This window comes from Rhincodon typus, chromosome 4 (assembly GCF_021869965.1).
Source record: "Rhincodon typus isolate 14 chromosome 4, sRhiTyp1.1, whole genome shotgun sequence".
In the NCBI taxonomy this organism is placed as follows: domain Eukaryota; kingdom Metazoa; phylum Chordata; class Chondrichthyes; order Orectolobiformes; family Rhincodontidae; genus Rhincodon; species Rhincodon typus.
In genome coordinates, this window is record NC_063335.1 from 88,901,758 (window position 1) to 88,915,739 (window position 13,982).

The 13,982-nt window shown below is 38.4% G+C and overlaps 1 protein-coding gene across 1 annotated transcript in view; it reads right to left on the reverse strand.

The window, feature by feature from the left end:
- Positions 1-1,505: 1,505 nt before the first annotated feature.
- Positions 1,506-13,982, reverse strand: part of LOC109915032 (microtubule-associated protein 4-like) — a 123,167-nt gene continuing 110,690 nt past the window's right edge. Inside the window, exon 4 of the mRNA XM_048596161.1 lies at positions 1,506-1,624. Coding sequence (XP_048452118.1) covers positions 1,506-1,624 — 119 coding nt within the window. The remainder of the gene's footprint in view (positions 1,625-13,982) is intronic.

Here is a 13,982-nt window from a genome sequence, read left to right on the forward strand (position 1 = left end):
TTGTTATATAGACAGGCACACATTTAGAATTCATCCAAAATACAAGGTCTGTAAATCACAGAATTATGTCATCACTGGTCTCATTCAGCACATTGGCATCAATGCTGCAGAGGATTTTTACACACAAGTCACATGTTTAAACCTGCAATGAATATATTTGTTTTGCAATGATCCTTATTATCTCAAATTCATCCAACGTTCTCCCCTGTGACAGATCTATAATCACCAATTTTCCACTGCTAGTATTATAGAGTTCAAAGTTTTTTTTAAGATGTGACCCAAATTGGGAAGGTCAAAAAACTTAATTGCAATGATAAATAATTAATTCCAATTTATTGAATACCTACTAATACTGCATCAGGCAGGAAATAGAATTGAAAGCTATTAAAGGATTTCAGTACTCAAATCAGTTAAAGCACAATCAGCACTGCAGAAAAGCTTTGCTGTGTTACACAAAGCCCTCAGTGGAAAAAAAAAGTCAGAAAATTGCATTCTAAAAATAGCCACAGTAGTGCAAAGATGACCTTAAAACTTCCACAGTAAATGAATGCAAACGGAAGATGGATCTTGTCTCTAGAATACTTTAACCCTAGAAATGCCAATTTATTTTTGCTTACTTTCCAAAGATTAATGCTTTCACAATTTTCTTTCAAACCCTATGGGAGTTGAAAATGAAAAGTACAAATTTAATAATGTGCTCTTTAGCCCATTCTCAAAGGCGGCAATTCCATTCCTTTGGAGGGGATGATGATAAGCTGTGTTCCTAAACGGTATGGTCACATGGTAAAAGAAAATCACACATAATTTTAAGAGTATTTCAGAATTTCCTTGGAGAGAGTTAGTTGCATGGCGGACCAGTGCTGGCGGAGTTCCTGATCAAGTGGACTGTTTGGTCCTGGATTACATCTATCTTGATTAGTTTTGTTGGAACTGCTCCCATCCAGGCAAGATTATAAAAAAGGGAAAAAAAAAAAATCCAGGAGTAGGCCATTTGGCCCTTCGAGCCTGCTCGGCCATTTATCCCGACTCCTGTTGGTTGGTCAATCCCCTATCCAAGCTAACATACTATTCCTTAACCACTTGCGATCTTACCCGTGTATTAACCGTTGAGGTACATTATCATTACATATTTGAATAACTAGCAAATTAGACAAACACAATTTATGCTTCACAAAATTTATGCTTCACAAAATTTACTGATCTGCTGTATTGCAAGAAAGACTTCACATCAAAAGGATGGTATTCTGACACTGAATTCTCCTATTTTTGCAGTGGATTGTCAAACCAGATAACGTGCTTAAACCCCGGAGTGCTTCAACCCTAAACCAAACAATAACTTTCTAACACGGACAAGAATGCTACCCAATGAGCCACGTGGAAAATGCTGGACATCAGAGTTAAATCATATCAAGAACATCACTTGGCAATGACATTTTATTATCCCTAAACTTACAAAGGTGGGTATCATTGTTATGCAAAACAGGTGAAAGCTGTAAATGAGTATGTCAGTATTCACAATTTATTAAAGCCATCAATGAATCAAAAACAAATACCAGGTCTTGAGTCTGGGCAAGATATTCGGACCACATACACATCTCATGACATTTGCAAGGGCACAAAATGGCTGAGGAAAGAGGAGATAATGAAAGGATTAAAAAAGGCAGTTTTGACATACTGAATCAGCACTAATCCTTCAGAAGAGCAATCCTATTTGTCACACTCACCAGCCTTTTCCAAAAAATCCTTACATATATTTTTCTCTTTCAATTGATTGAAGAATTCCTCTTTTGAAAACAATTAAATCTCTTCCCATCACCAAATCAGTTAATGTATTCCAAATGCAAATCACTCAACGCAAAAGCAAGATCCTCCTTGTGTTAAATAATGTTAATCTGACAGAGGAGGTGCGGGGCATGATTCTTGAATCATTGCAGTCCATGCAATTGAAGGCGCTCCCACAGCATTGATGCAGTGGTACCATCCCTACCTTTCAGCCAGAAGGCCAATGTTTAAGGCCTAGAAATGCATCATACTCCAGTGGTGCAACGTAACATCCCTGAACAGATTGATTACAAATACATAGAAAGTAGGAGAAGGCTGCCTTTTGAGCCTGCTCCACCATTCAATATGATCATGGCTGATCCTCTATCTCAATGTCATATTCCCGCTTTGTCACCATACTTCTTAATACCTTTAAAAATCTAAAAATTCTCTTTTTTGAACATATTCAATGCCTTGGCCTTCAACAGTCTTCAGCGGTGGAGAATTCTATCCCATGTCCTGAGTGTGTTCCATTTCTAGAATTCCCATCGTCCCTGCATCTCACATGTCCATCCCTGCTTGAAACAGAATTTTATTAGTTTCCCTTTCATCCTAAATGTTAATGAATACAAGCCCAGTCAAACCAATCTCTCCTTATAGGAGTCCTGCCATCCCTGGTATCAGCCTAGTGAACCTCTGCTACACTCCCTGTATGGCAAGTATACCTTCCCTTCGGAAGAGAGATCTTAAATGCACATAATATTCCAGGTGCAGTCTCACCAAGGTCCTGTATAACTGCAGTAAGATATCCCTACTTCAAGGTCAAATCCTCTTGCACTGAAGGCTAATACAGGATTTGACTCCCTAATTACTTACTGCACCTGCCTGGCTACTTTCATTTATTGGTGTACCAGGACATCCAGAAGCCTTTGAACATCCAAACTTCCTAATAGATTACCATTCAAATATTTTTTCTTCCTACTTTTCACACCAAAGTGTACAATGTTACATTTAGCCACATTGAACTGTGTCTGCCACGTGTTTGCCCACTCACTCAACTTTTCTAAGTTACCTTGAAGCCTCTCTGCCTCTTCCTCACAACCCCATCCGGTTTTGCATCTTCAACAAACTTGGGAAAGTTGCATTTACTTCTCTCATCCAATTCATTTCCATATATCATGAATAGCTGCGACCCCAAACAGTGACCCTTGCAGTACCCAATTAGTCACTAGTCACAGCTAGCCACTCTCAAAACAATCTATTTATTCCTAGTCTGTTCCCTAGCTGTCAACCAAAGATCCTTGCTAAATACGTTTCCCCTTCCCATGGTACTGTATCACGAAGGCAATGTGGAATTAAGCGTGTTAATGTTTAACACCCGTTGGAATGTCCCTATTTTTCTTACAAGAAAATATCCTAAACTCAGTTCTACAAGTGTAACCCCCTTTGTTTTCCTGAGACTACGTCCTCTTTGCAGAAATGTAAATCTGATCAATTTAACTTTCCTGTAAGCCAAGTTTCTTGGGTGCTATCTCAAGTATCCTACATTTAAGTGCCAAATCGCAAAAACAAAAGTTAAACAATACCTCAGGTCAAAGGTGCATAAAAGAAACTTGGCAAGTGAGGGAAGATACTACAGGCAGTAGCGAGCATCATAGAGCATGAGCCTTGGTGGAAAATGGGTACAACAACAGAGATGGTGAGAGTGCAAGGTATTAGACACAAATGGTGGAACCTATGCTGGAGGAGAGGTGGTCATTGGCCTTTTTCCTACACTATTGTGCACTTGCCCAGATAGTGGAGACTGCCATCTGAGTTAGTGCAATCTCTGAGCAGGCTAGCGTGAATTGGAGTTATAGCCTCCACTGCTAGTGTCCTGGGGCAGCAAGACATTCTACATCTGCACCACCCTGTCCAGGCCCTTAGCCACAAAATAGGGTACTAATTTCCCATCTGCCACATTCTGAGAAAATGTTAGGAACAGTACAGGGCAGCCTAGACTAACAGTACTTAGGTAGGTGGACAACAAGCTTTTAAAGATGGCATAGACACAACATATGCACTTTCAGTGGATTTCCAGTGAGTGGCAAGTTGTTTCAGGAACAGCGCACGTTAAAATGAGGCTAGAACCAGACATGAGACATGCCGTAGGACTGTGGTAGGTAATTAATAATGGGCATTTGAAAAATAAGAGCAAGAAACCTCACTGGGTATAGCAGCGAGAATCCCTCCAAATCCTCGATACAACATGCACTTAGCCCAAAAAAAAAGCATGGTTCAGCCATACATATAAATTCTCCTTGTAACCATCTCCCCTCCCCTAAATCTCTTGTTGGCTTCTGTACATCTTCCATTCCTCTATCCAGCCTCAGCCATTCCTTCATGGAGCCATTCAGGTCCTATCTTTCATAATGCTCTCCCTGAGCCATTCAATACCACCCAGCCCTCTTTTTAACAGGATCTATATCCCCACCTTTTTGACCAAATATTCAGTTTTTAATCCTTTTATTTCCTTTGACTCAGTATGCAATTTTGTTTGATAATATCTACATGAAATGCTTAGGACAAGATAATACATTAAAAAGGTACCATATATATGCAAGTTGTTATGAACGCAAAGCTTCAACTTATTTCGATTCTGACGACATCATACTACTGCATTATCTATTTAATTAAAATTTTAATTAGGACGTCCAGAACCTTGGTGTACCTTCTCCCATCCCCATTTATTACCATTTAGATGATGATAGCAAAACAAAAATGCAGTTGAAGTGAATAACCTTACACGTAACCACATTATATTTCATCTGCACGACATTTGCCCACTCATTCAACTTGTCCAAATCACAACGAAGCATCTCTGCGCTCTACATTCAGTTCACCCTTCCACCCAGCTTTATGTCATCTGCCAATTTGGAGATATTATACTTGGTTCTCTCATCTAAATCATTCATATTTATTGTGAATAGCTGGACTTCAAGCACCCATTCTCATGATAGTCTACTGACCTGTTTATTTCTACTGTTTCCTGTCTGCCAACAAGTTCTCCATCTACAATACGGGTCTATAATTTCACGTTTTCTCTCTACCTCCATCTTTTGTTTTAAATAATACATTAACTAACCTCCAATCTATAGGACAATTCCAGAGTCTAAAATCATGAAAGATCACCACCTATTTTCTACGGCCATTTCCTCAAGTATCCAAGGATGTCAATTATCAAAGCCCAGGGATTTATTAACCCTTAATCCCAATTATCGTAACACCATTTCCCTATTAATATTTATTTCCCTCAGCTTCTCCCTCTCTCAACCCTGTGATCCCCAACATTTTTTGGGACATTACTGGTTCTAGGAATTGAGGCAGGCCAAGTACAGAATGCCAGAATGGGGAAAAAGCAATCATAATGTAATAAGGTTCAAGATTAAGTTGGAAAAGGATAAAAACAAAATCAGTCAAGTATTAAGATCTCAGAGTGGAAAAGGGCAGATTTTAACGGTCTAAAAGTTGAACTGGAGCAGATTGATTGGAAATACATTTTGGTGGAAGCAAGTGGATAAAAAAAAAAGGGACCCTATCAAAAGGGAGAATAGGATGTAAGCTAGGTACTTACCCTTGAGAAATAAATATGGGGTATCCAAAGTTAGAGTAACCTGGATGAACCAATGATACTGATGAGACAGTAAGGAAGAAAGAGGTAAATGATACATATTGGAATAATAATACCAATAGAAATAAGGAAGAGTAATCTCAATCACAGGAGAGGGGCTAAGTTTGCAATGTGGAAAGCTAAGAGGAAGCACGAGAAAAGGATGGCAGGCTGTGTTAAAACATACAGTAAAATGTTCTTCAAACATATTAATAGTAAAAGAGTAGCAAAATGATAGATTGGGGCCCATAAAGGAAGAAGCAGCACACACTTCACACTAAAGCAAAGTGTACGACAGAGGTACCAAACAAATACTTTGCTTCTGTCTTCAATGGTGACAAATTAGAAAATGGTGACAATGGCACAGTTGAAAATGTAGTTGTTGAGCAACTGAGCAGTATAGTGATAGGTCAAGAGGTGCTAAAAAGGCTGGCAGCACTCCAGGTAAAGAAGCTGCCAGTCCCGGATGGGGTACATTACAGCTTTGTATCTTATTGGAAGCAATTTACATTTGTCCTCATTAATTTTTTTTTCTCTCTTCACACACCTACAGAAGCTTTTACTAATCAGTTTGTATGCTACCTTCAAGCTTGCTGTCATGCTCTATTTCTCCACTGTTAATCAACCCTTTGGTGGTCCTTCCCTGAAATCTAAACTGTTCCAAATTCCCAGTTCTGTTGCTGCTTTTGGTCAATTTGTATGTCCCTTCCTTGGATCTAATACTATCCTTAATTTCCTTTGTTAGCCATATTTAGGCCACCTCTTGTGTGGCACAAAACAAGATTGAACAATTGTTGCCATTCCTCCATATACTCTTCAAATGTTGGTTTTTGCCTCTCCACCATCATCCCCTTCAGTAATTTTGAGAGGGGGAGAGGATTATGAGGAACATTGGGTCAGCCTCAGCTGTAGTAGGGTGTTCAGTTTTGGGCTCCACACTATAGAAAAGTGCACAACAGATCTGTGAAAGGTTCTACAAATGAAAGACTTCAGTTATGCAGACAGGGTGGGTTAGTAACATTTTTTATTCTCGCAAGAGCTGCCATTCCTCAAGACAGGCAAGAACCAAGAAAGGAAAGAGAAAACAATTTATCAGAACAATGCTGCTCCAATTCTTCCAAGCAGAAATGAATGATGCTCCTGTACTCTTCAACATGCAGCCTATTGGCTGGGGAGATAAAATGTGCAGGTCTGCGCTCGTGAACTAGGGAGAAGTGTTGTGGATTGCATGCAATTAGAGGTGCAAAAATTAACACATTAACATTAAGTAACATTAACAATAGAGAATCAACTTCAAGTTTTGCATATCTAGATCATGATAGCTACAAATAAGTTAGCAGGATGTGAAAAACATAAATTAATTTCCAATCATTAGCCCTATATCATATGCCTTATAAAATCTAATCATTAAAATGATCAGCGCAAAATTAGTCTTATAGGACAGGGGGGAAAAAAAAAGGAGTGAGTTACTTCCCTTAGTGGCAATTCTTCAGAAATGTACTTTGAAGCAAGCAGCAAGAGAAAGTAAAACAAAACAATAATCTGGTGTAGCTCGTATCTATAAAAGTACAGGTCCAGAGCTGCTGTGAAATGAATGGGCCAACACTGACAGACCCTCCAACCTGGCATCTGAAGCCATTCAGTTCCATCATTACCTTCTCAAAGCAACTAACGATAGACAGCCTGTATCAGTTACCAGAGACAATATTCACTTCCCAAGAGTCAATAAAAATTGGGACCAAATGTCTATTTTCAATTTCTGACCTTTTATAAAAGTGCCTTATAAATGAGAACCAATTTTTGTTAAAAAAAAATTAAACTGCAATTGTGCTGCAACTTTGAATCAAATAAAAATAGATCAGGCATCCTTGCACTCCCAGCCAGCACAATTCCATCCACCATTGACCCTCAGGCATGCAGGGTTAGCACTGGTAAAGTACCCAGACAGCAGCCCAGTGCACATGAAAATCCAGTCCAAAGTCTTGTAAAATCTTTCAAATAAAAAAAACGTCAAAAATAAGGCCTGGATATCAAAACCTTCTTTTGAAATTCTAAATTCTGAGTTGGTAATTTCAAATTGTTTGACACTACTTAATTCTATTCTTCCAAAACTGAATTCTAAATCCTGTTACAATGTAGTCTTAACGACACAGGTAGTGTTTATTAATAGTCTCCCATTGCACAGCATTTTTCTACATTCCCACTCATTTGCCCTGGAGCTCCATAAGCAGCAACTAGAGCAGCCTGTATTCCAGAGTAAAATGAGATTTGACTTCTCACTGAGCTTGCTTAGATATCTAAATAATTCCTAAATCAAGCTATTCAGTGCAGAGAACGACTGCAATCTGCTTTTCTTTAAAATAGCAAAAATAGGAAAATCAGATTTGTTTAGATATTCTACTGGTACATAAAAAGGAAAAAGATTAGCAGACACAAGTACAGCTCACACAGAAGCATCAATGGAATAAACTACAATGAAATGTAAGCAAAAGACAATAACCAAATATTTTAAATCTGGTTTCACAATAGGAGGCACAAAAAAATCCCAAAAATTGTAGGAAATCAAGGGATCTTAAAGAAGGAGCAACATTATAGTTGAAAAATGTATTGGAAAAATTAGTGGGCCTAAAAAGTGGACAAATCCCCTGGACCTGCTGGCCTACATCTTTTAACAGGTGGCTGGAGCAGTAGCGGTTGCATTGGTATTGATCTATATTTAAGGCAGAGTTAGACAGATTTTGATCAACAAGGGAATCAAGTGTTAGAAAATGGAGTTGAAGTAATGATCAGACCAGTCGTGATCTTATCGAATGTGGAGCAGGATCAATGGTCTAAGTGGCTTATTCCTCTTCTAATTTCTTATGGCAATATTGCAGAGGTCCCTAAACTCTAGCATGATACTCATGAATTGGAAGGTGGCCAATGTAACAGCTTATGCTTATTTAGCATCTTCAATGCAATGAAATATTCTTTCATTGGAGCATTTAAAAAATACTACCTCCTGTGTATTTTGTGGTTATAACAGATGACCAAATGCACGGTCAAAGAGAAAGCAATTAAAACGTGTGGGGGAAAGCAGAAATGAGGAGGATCAACCAACCTTTCTGGATGACTGAACATGCTTAAAAGACAGTATTATCTAATCCTGCTCTAATTACTTGTAGATACTTTTGAATAAACCTGTTTAGGAATGTTATGAAACATCTCTAGAACAGGTAGGACTTGAACCCAGGCCTCCTGGTTCAGAGGTAGGAACACTACCACTGTACCACAAGAGTCCTTCCAATTTTTTATATTCTATTTTAAAGCACTGGCTCTTAATTGAAATACAGTTCTGTTAGCAGCAGTCTACTATTTGACTAAGCAATTGTTTGTTTCGTCTTGTTGGATTTCAAATCTTTGCTGTCATTCAGATGACCTTCCTTCCCTGCTAGAATGTGTTTGTTGGGGTGGAGGCAAGAGAGAGGAGATCAGAATCAGACTTAGTTGTGATACCCATCAAAAATTGGTTACAACATTCAAAATCAGATTGTCAGCACCAAATATAAATTGCTAATTCAGAGTAACCACTAACCATCTTAACCAGTAAGGGGGAAACTGTATTGAGAAAGGGACAAGATAGGGCAAAATACAATGGTTGATATTCAAAGGGATAATGACTAGTTTGAAATATGGAGGAGGCAATTTTCTCCCAGTTCTCAGGAATTTGCTCATCTAACTATTTCGATCACATGGCCATTAGTGGCAGTGGTAAACAATTTACTCAACTCGACTGCATTATTAAACATGATGGCTAAATATAATCAGCTCTGATGCTTGATCTAAATAATTATTGGTTGAATCATGCTGATGCTTTTTTCTGACTTAGATGTTAATTCACTAAAGTAAGCTGTGCAAAATAAACAGCCTAATAGGAGAGTGCAATTTATGGTCCTAATCCCTTAGGTATGGAACACATGGTGGCTGTGATCGGCAGACAATAAAAATATCAAAGCCACGAAGTACAGAACTAGCTTCTCATTTATATAGATTCCTAATTCAAACTCCCATTATGAACTAAACTGTATGAACTGGTCCTTGCAGCATCCCATCTTCCCAACCCTTCTCTTCCTGCTCCTCCACAACATAATCTCACCCACAATCCCAACAGCTCACTTACAATAAAGTGACACTAGGGACAGCACTTATGTTTAGTCATACATGGGAAGTGGATGTTGTTCACTGGGTCAGCATTTATTTCCCATCTACAATTGCCTCGAGGCCAGATAAAAGTAAACCACACTGCTATGGGTCTAGTGTCACATGTAGGCCAAGCCAGGCCAGGTAAAGATGGCTGATTTCTTCCCATAAGAGACATTAGTGATCCAGGTGGGGTTTTACAAAAAATGGCAGTTTCCCATGGTTGCCATTGGGCTAGTTGCTATTATTCCAGATTTTGTATTGAATTCACATTTCATCACAAGCTCTGGTGGGCTATGAATCCATTTCCCAGAGCACTGGCCTGGAGTTCTGGATTGCTAGGCCAATGTCATTACGCTTCCCCATGATAACCCCATGTTATCAATCTCTTGCTTCATATGGGATCAGTATAAATGGAGGGTAATTGGCTCTGAGTATTAGCAATTTAACACTAAGCAACCATAATAAATTTGCAATAGACACTAAGCTAACTGCGAATGTGTTTTGTGAGAATTATGCAAATTGACTTCAGGAGGATTGGACAAGCTTAGTGAGTGAGAAAAGAACATGGAAGATAGTACAAAATGTTTATGAATATGAGGTTATCCACTGTAGTAGAAAAATAGACATGCAGTATATTTCTTAAATGGTCAGAGGTGGAAAAGTGTACATGTACAAAAGGACCTAAATATTCTTTCCAATAAATCACTGAATGCTAAAATGCAGGTGCAGCAAGCTATTTAGGAAAGGTAATGGAAAGTTAGCCTTTATTTTACAAAGGATTTAAGTGCAGGAATATTGAAATCTTGCTTCAAATGCAGACCACACTCTACAGTTTTGGTCTCCTAATCTCTGGTAAGGTATTATTGACATAGAAAAAATGCGAAAGATTCACCAGTCTTATTCTCAGTCTGGAGGGACTGTGTCATGAAGATAGAATATTTACAGGGATAGACAGGATAGATGCACCTAAGGTGAATCTGCTGTTTGGCGAGAACAGAACAGGGAGAACAACTTAAAGTAAGGGGATGCCATGTAAGTCTGAGATCAGACTTTTTTAAAAACTCCAAGGGTTGTCAACCTTTGGAATTGTCTACCACAGAGGGCTGTGTAAGATCAGTATTTGAATGTGGTTAAAGTAGAAATTGCTAGCTTATTGATTATGAGGGACATACAAGGTTAAGGGGATAGGGTGGGTAAAAGGCACTGAAGTGGTCAGTCAGCAATGATCACATTAAATGCCAGGGCAGGCTCTAGAGCCAAATGGCTACTGTTCTTATCTTCCTGCATGTAGGCTGGACCAGGCAAGGACAGCAGATTTCCTTCCCTAAAGAACATTCGTAAACAAAAATTTAATAATGTGGAGATAGAAGAGACTTCGCGTAGACTGGGGTCTGATGGGACTCTGGTGGTGCAGTGGTATTGTCCCTATCTCAGAATCAGGAGACCTGATTCAAGTTCCACCTGCTCCAGTGGTGTGCAATCACATCTCTGAATAGGTTGTTTAGAACATATCTATACAATTAACATGTGGCATCCCATGCGCTCAATATATGAAAGGTGAACAAATGAAGGCAGTGAGTAAACAGACAGAAGAGTCAGATTTCATAGAGCTCCTGGCACAGTGGTAGCATCCCTATCTCTCAGCCAGGAGGCTCAGGTTCACGTCCTACTTGGTGTGCAATAATATCTCTGAACAAGTTGGATTAGAAAACATCTAGACTCATGTCTGGTGGGCTTCAGCACAAAACAGAAATAACAAGTTATTTATTTTATTACATTGAAAGAACTAAAGTTTTCACATGCATGTTATATGAAAAATGACTTATTTCCATGTTATTAAAATTTGTTTACTTTATTAATAGAGTTGAGCTGTGACCTAAATGAAATGGAACAGGCCTGAAGGGCTAAATTGATGACTTAACTGTCCTGTGGAACACTAAAAACTTAAATAAAATTGATTGACTATATATTTTTTCCTCCTAGCATTGTTTGAGGGAAATATTTGCCAGGTCATGGGGCTACCTTTAGGGGAGGCTGAAGCAAAAGGTCTTGTTGGTTTAATTGCCTTTTGTTACTCTTTCTAAAAAAATGTTCTTGTTTTCTAAAGAAAATTTTTTCACTTGGGTGAATGCACTATAGTGCTAAATTTATACTCATTCCCTGTTGGATCTGAAGGGCAGGGTTGGCATGTTACATCTAGCAAGCAGTGTTCCTGTGAAATTTGACATGTTAAGGGCACCAAAAGCTGGGTCAAACAGGTAATTTTTAAAAAGGACAGCAATATGGAATTACAGAGCTGAGTGCTCAGCAAGTTAGAGGCATAATCATTAAATGTGCAGTGATAGAACAACAAATCAGGAAAGCTCAAGAAGCCAGAATTAGGAAAACAGATTTCTTGGAATATTGTGGTAGTGAAGAATTATTGTAAAGACAGCTAATCAGAGAAGCCATAAAGAGGGATTTGAAAACAAGAATGAAAATTTAAAATTGGAGGCATTGCTTAACGAGGAGCTAATGTCAAGACTGTGATGGGAGGAATGTACACTGGTATTCAAGCTCCATTACTAGAACAAATGTTTTGATTTAACTGCCGAAATGGCTAATTAATTCCCTTATTTATTACAACCTACAACAAAACAGACTTCCACTGGACTTCTATAATGAACACAAAAGAAAGTCAATTATAAAACAAGACGTTCTTAAAATCAAAGAAGAAAAACTGGATAATAATCAAATTATAAACTGAAATCAGAACAATACCCCTTTTGAGACCCAAGTGAACTCATTCCCTTAACACAAATGACAGCAGACTCTACATGGATGTTGTTTCAAGAAAGAAGCAAAAAAAAAGGAGAGAAAAACCTGTTAGTCAAGGGTCCGAAGACAAAGTATAGAATTTGATGACTTCACTCCACCAAGTTTCTTGTTGACTAAATCAACAGCTCCAGATTTATGGAAGATCTTCAATTCGGATTGAAATCAGTTAGATCAGTGGGAAGTGGTTCAGAGATCAGCTTTGCTAGTAAACCATCAGTACAGAGGCGTCCATAGTCTTCAAAAGCCAGGTTTTCTAGCAATTAAGGGCCATAAACAATCTTTCTAAAAGTTATTTTTTCCTCCAAATCATTTGACTTTTTGTTAGCAGTGGGTAGGTCACAGCATAAAAACACTTTTCAATTCAGAAAGTGTTCAAACGATCCCCTATCTTCCAATTCTTCACAGCCCATAAATATAACCACGTATTCCAACATTGGTGGAAGTCAGCTACCACAGGATAATTGCTGGACATGACCAAATACTGACCCTCATTATTGACTGCATAAAATCTCATAGGCAAATGAGTAATCAACTGAACCAATCCAAGTGGAGCAGTGGAAGTTGAGCTCTAGGGCATAAACACAAACTTGGTTGACACTTAATACAATACTGAAAGGAAGTACTAGATTGCTAGAAACAACGTAAGTCACAAAAAAGATATTCACAATCTTGTTGCTAACTCAGTATTTAATTTAGCATCCCTTCTTCAAACACCACTGAATTTGCCACACTCCGATGTGGGAAATCCTGGTGCACTTAAAATGACAAACCTAAAGAAGTAAACTTATGAGCAAAACTGGGCTATTTTATCCATCAGAACTGTGCAACCTCTCAGCTAGAACTGCTTTGGTGTCATCCATGGCTCAGTTAGCAGCATTCTCACCTCCAAATCATAAGGTTCCAAATTCAGGTCCCACTTCAGGGGTTAGACACCAAAATCAAAGCTAACACTCCATTATAGCACTAAGTTGAAGGTACCACCTTTAAGATGAGATCTTACACCAAGTCCCTGATTGCCATCTCAGGTGAATGTAAAAGATCCTGCAGCACTATTTCAAAGAGGAGCAGGAAGATAGCTCTAATGCCCTGAAAAATTTACCCCTCAATCTGTTTTTATTTTGTATTGTTGATTATCTCGCCATTTTCATGTCAGTATTCATGGCAGCTTTGTTTGTGCAAATCTTCTCTTGGGGGAACTTGATGGACGAAAATGGTCATGTTTCTTGCAAAAGGACTTCAGTGGCTGTAGTCAGGTAAAATGATAGAAATGCAATTTTTTTCTGCTCACTTAGTTCTATTAACCCGCACATTCATGCAACGCAATATATGTATGCAACTTTTTTTAAAAGGGCATATGGAAAACAAAGTTCTACTTCTCTTTGTAAGTTTAATAGATTCTACTTCCACCGTTATTTCTGGTAGGAAATATTATACCCCAACAACCAGGACATCTCCTAAACATTTCTTTAGCTTCCAAAGATCTTATATTTATTTCTAGTTGTCAATTAAATGGATTTTCCTCTCCGCTATCAATGCCCTTCATAATTTTGAAAACCTCAAATATGTATCTTTT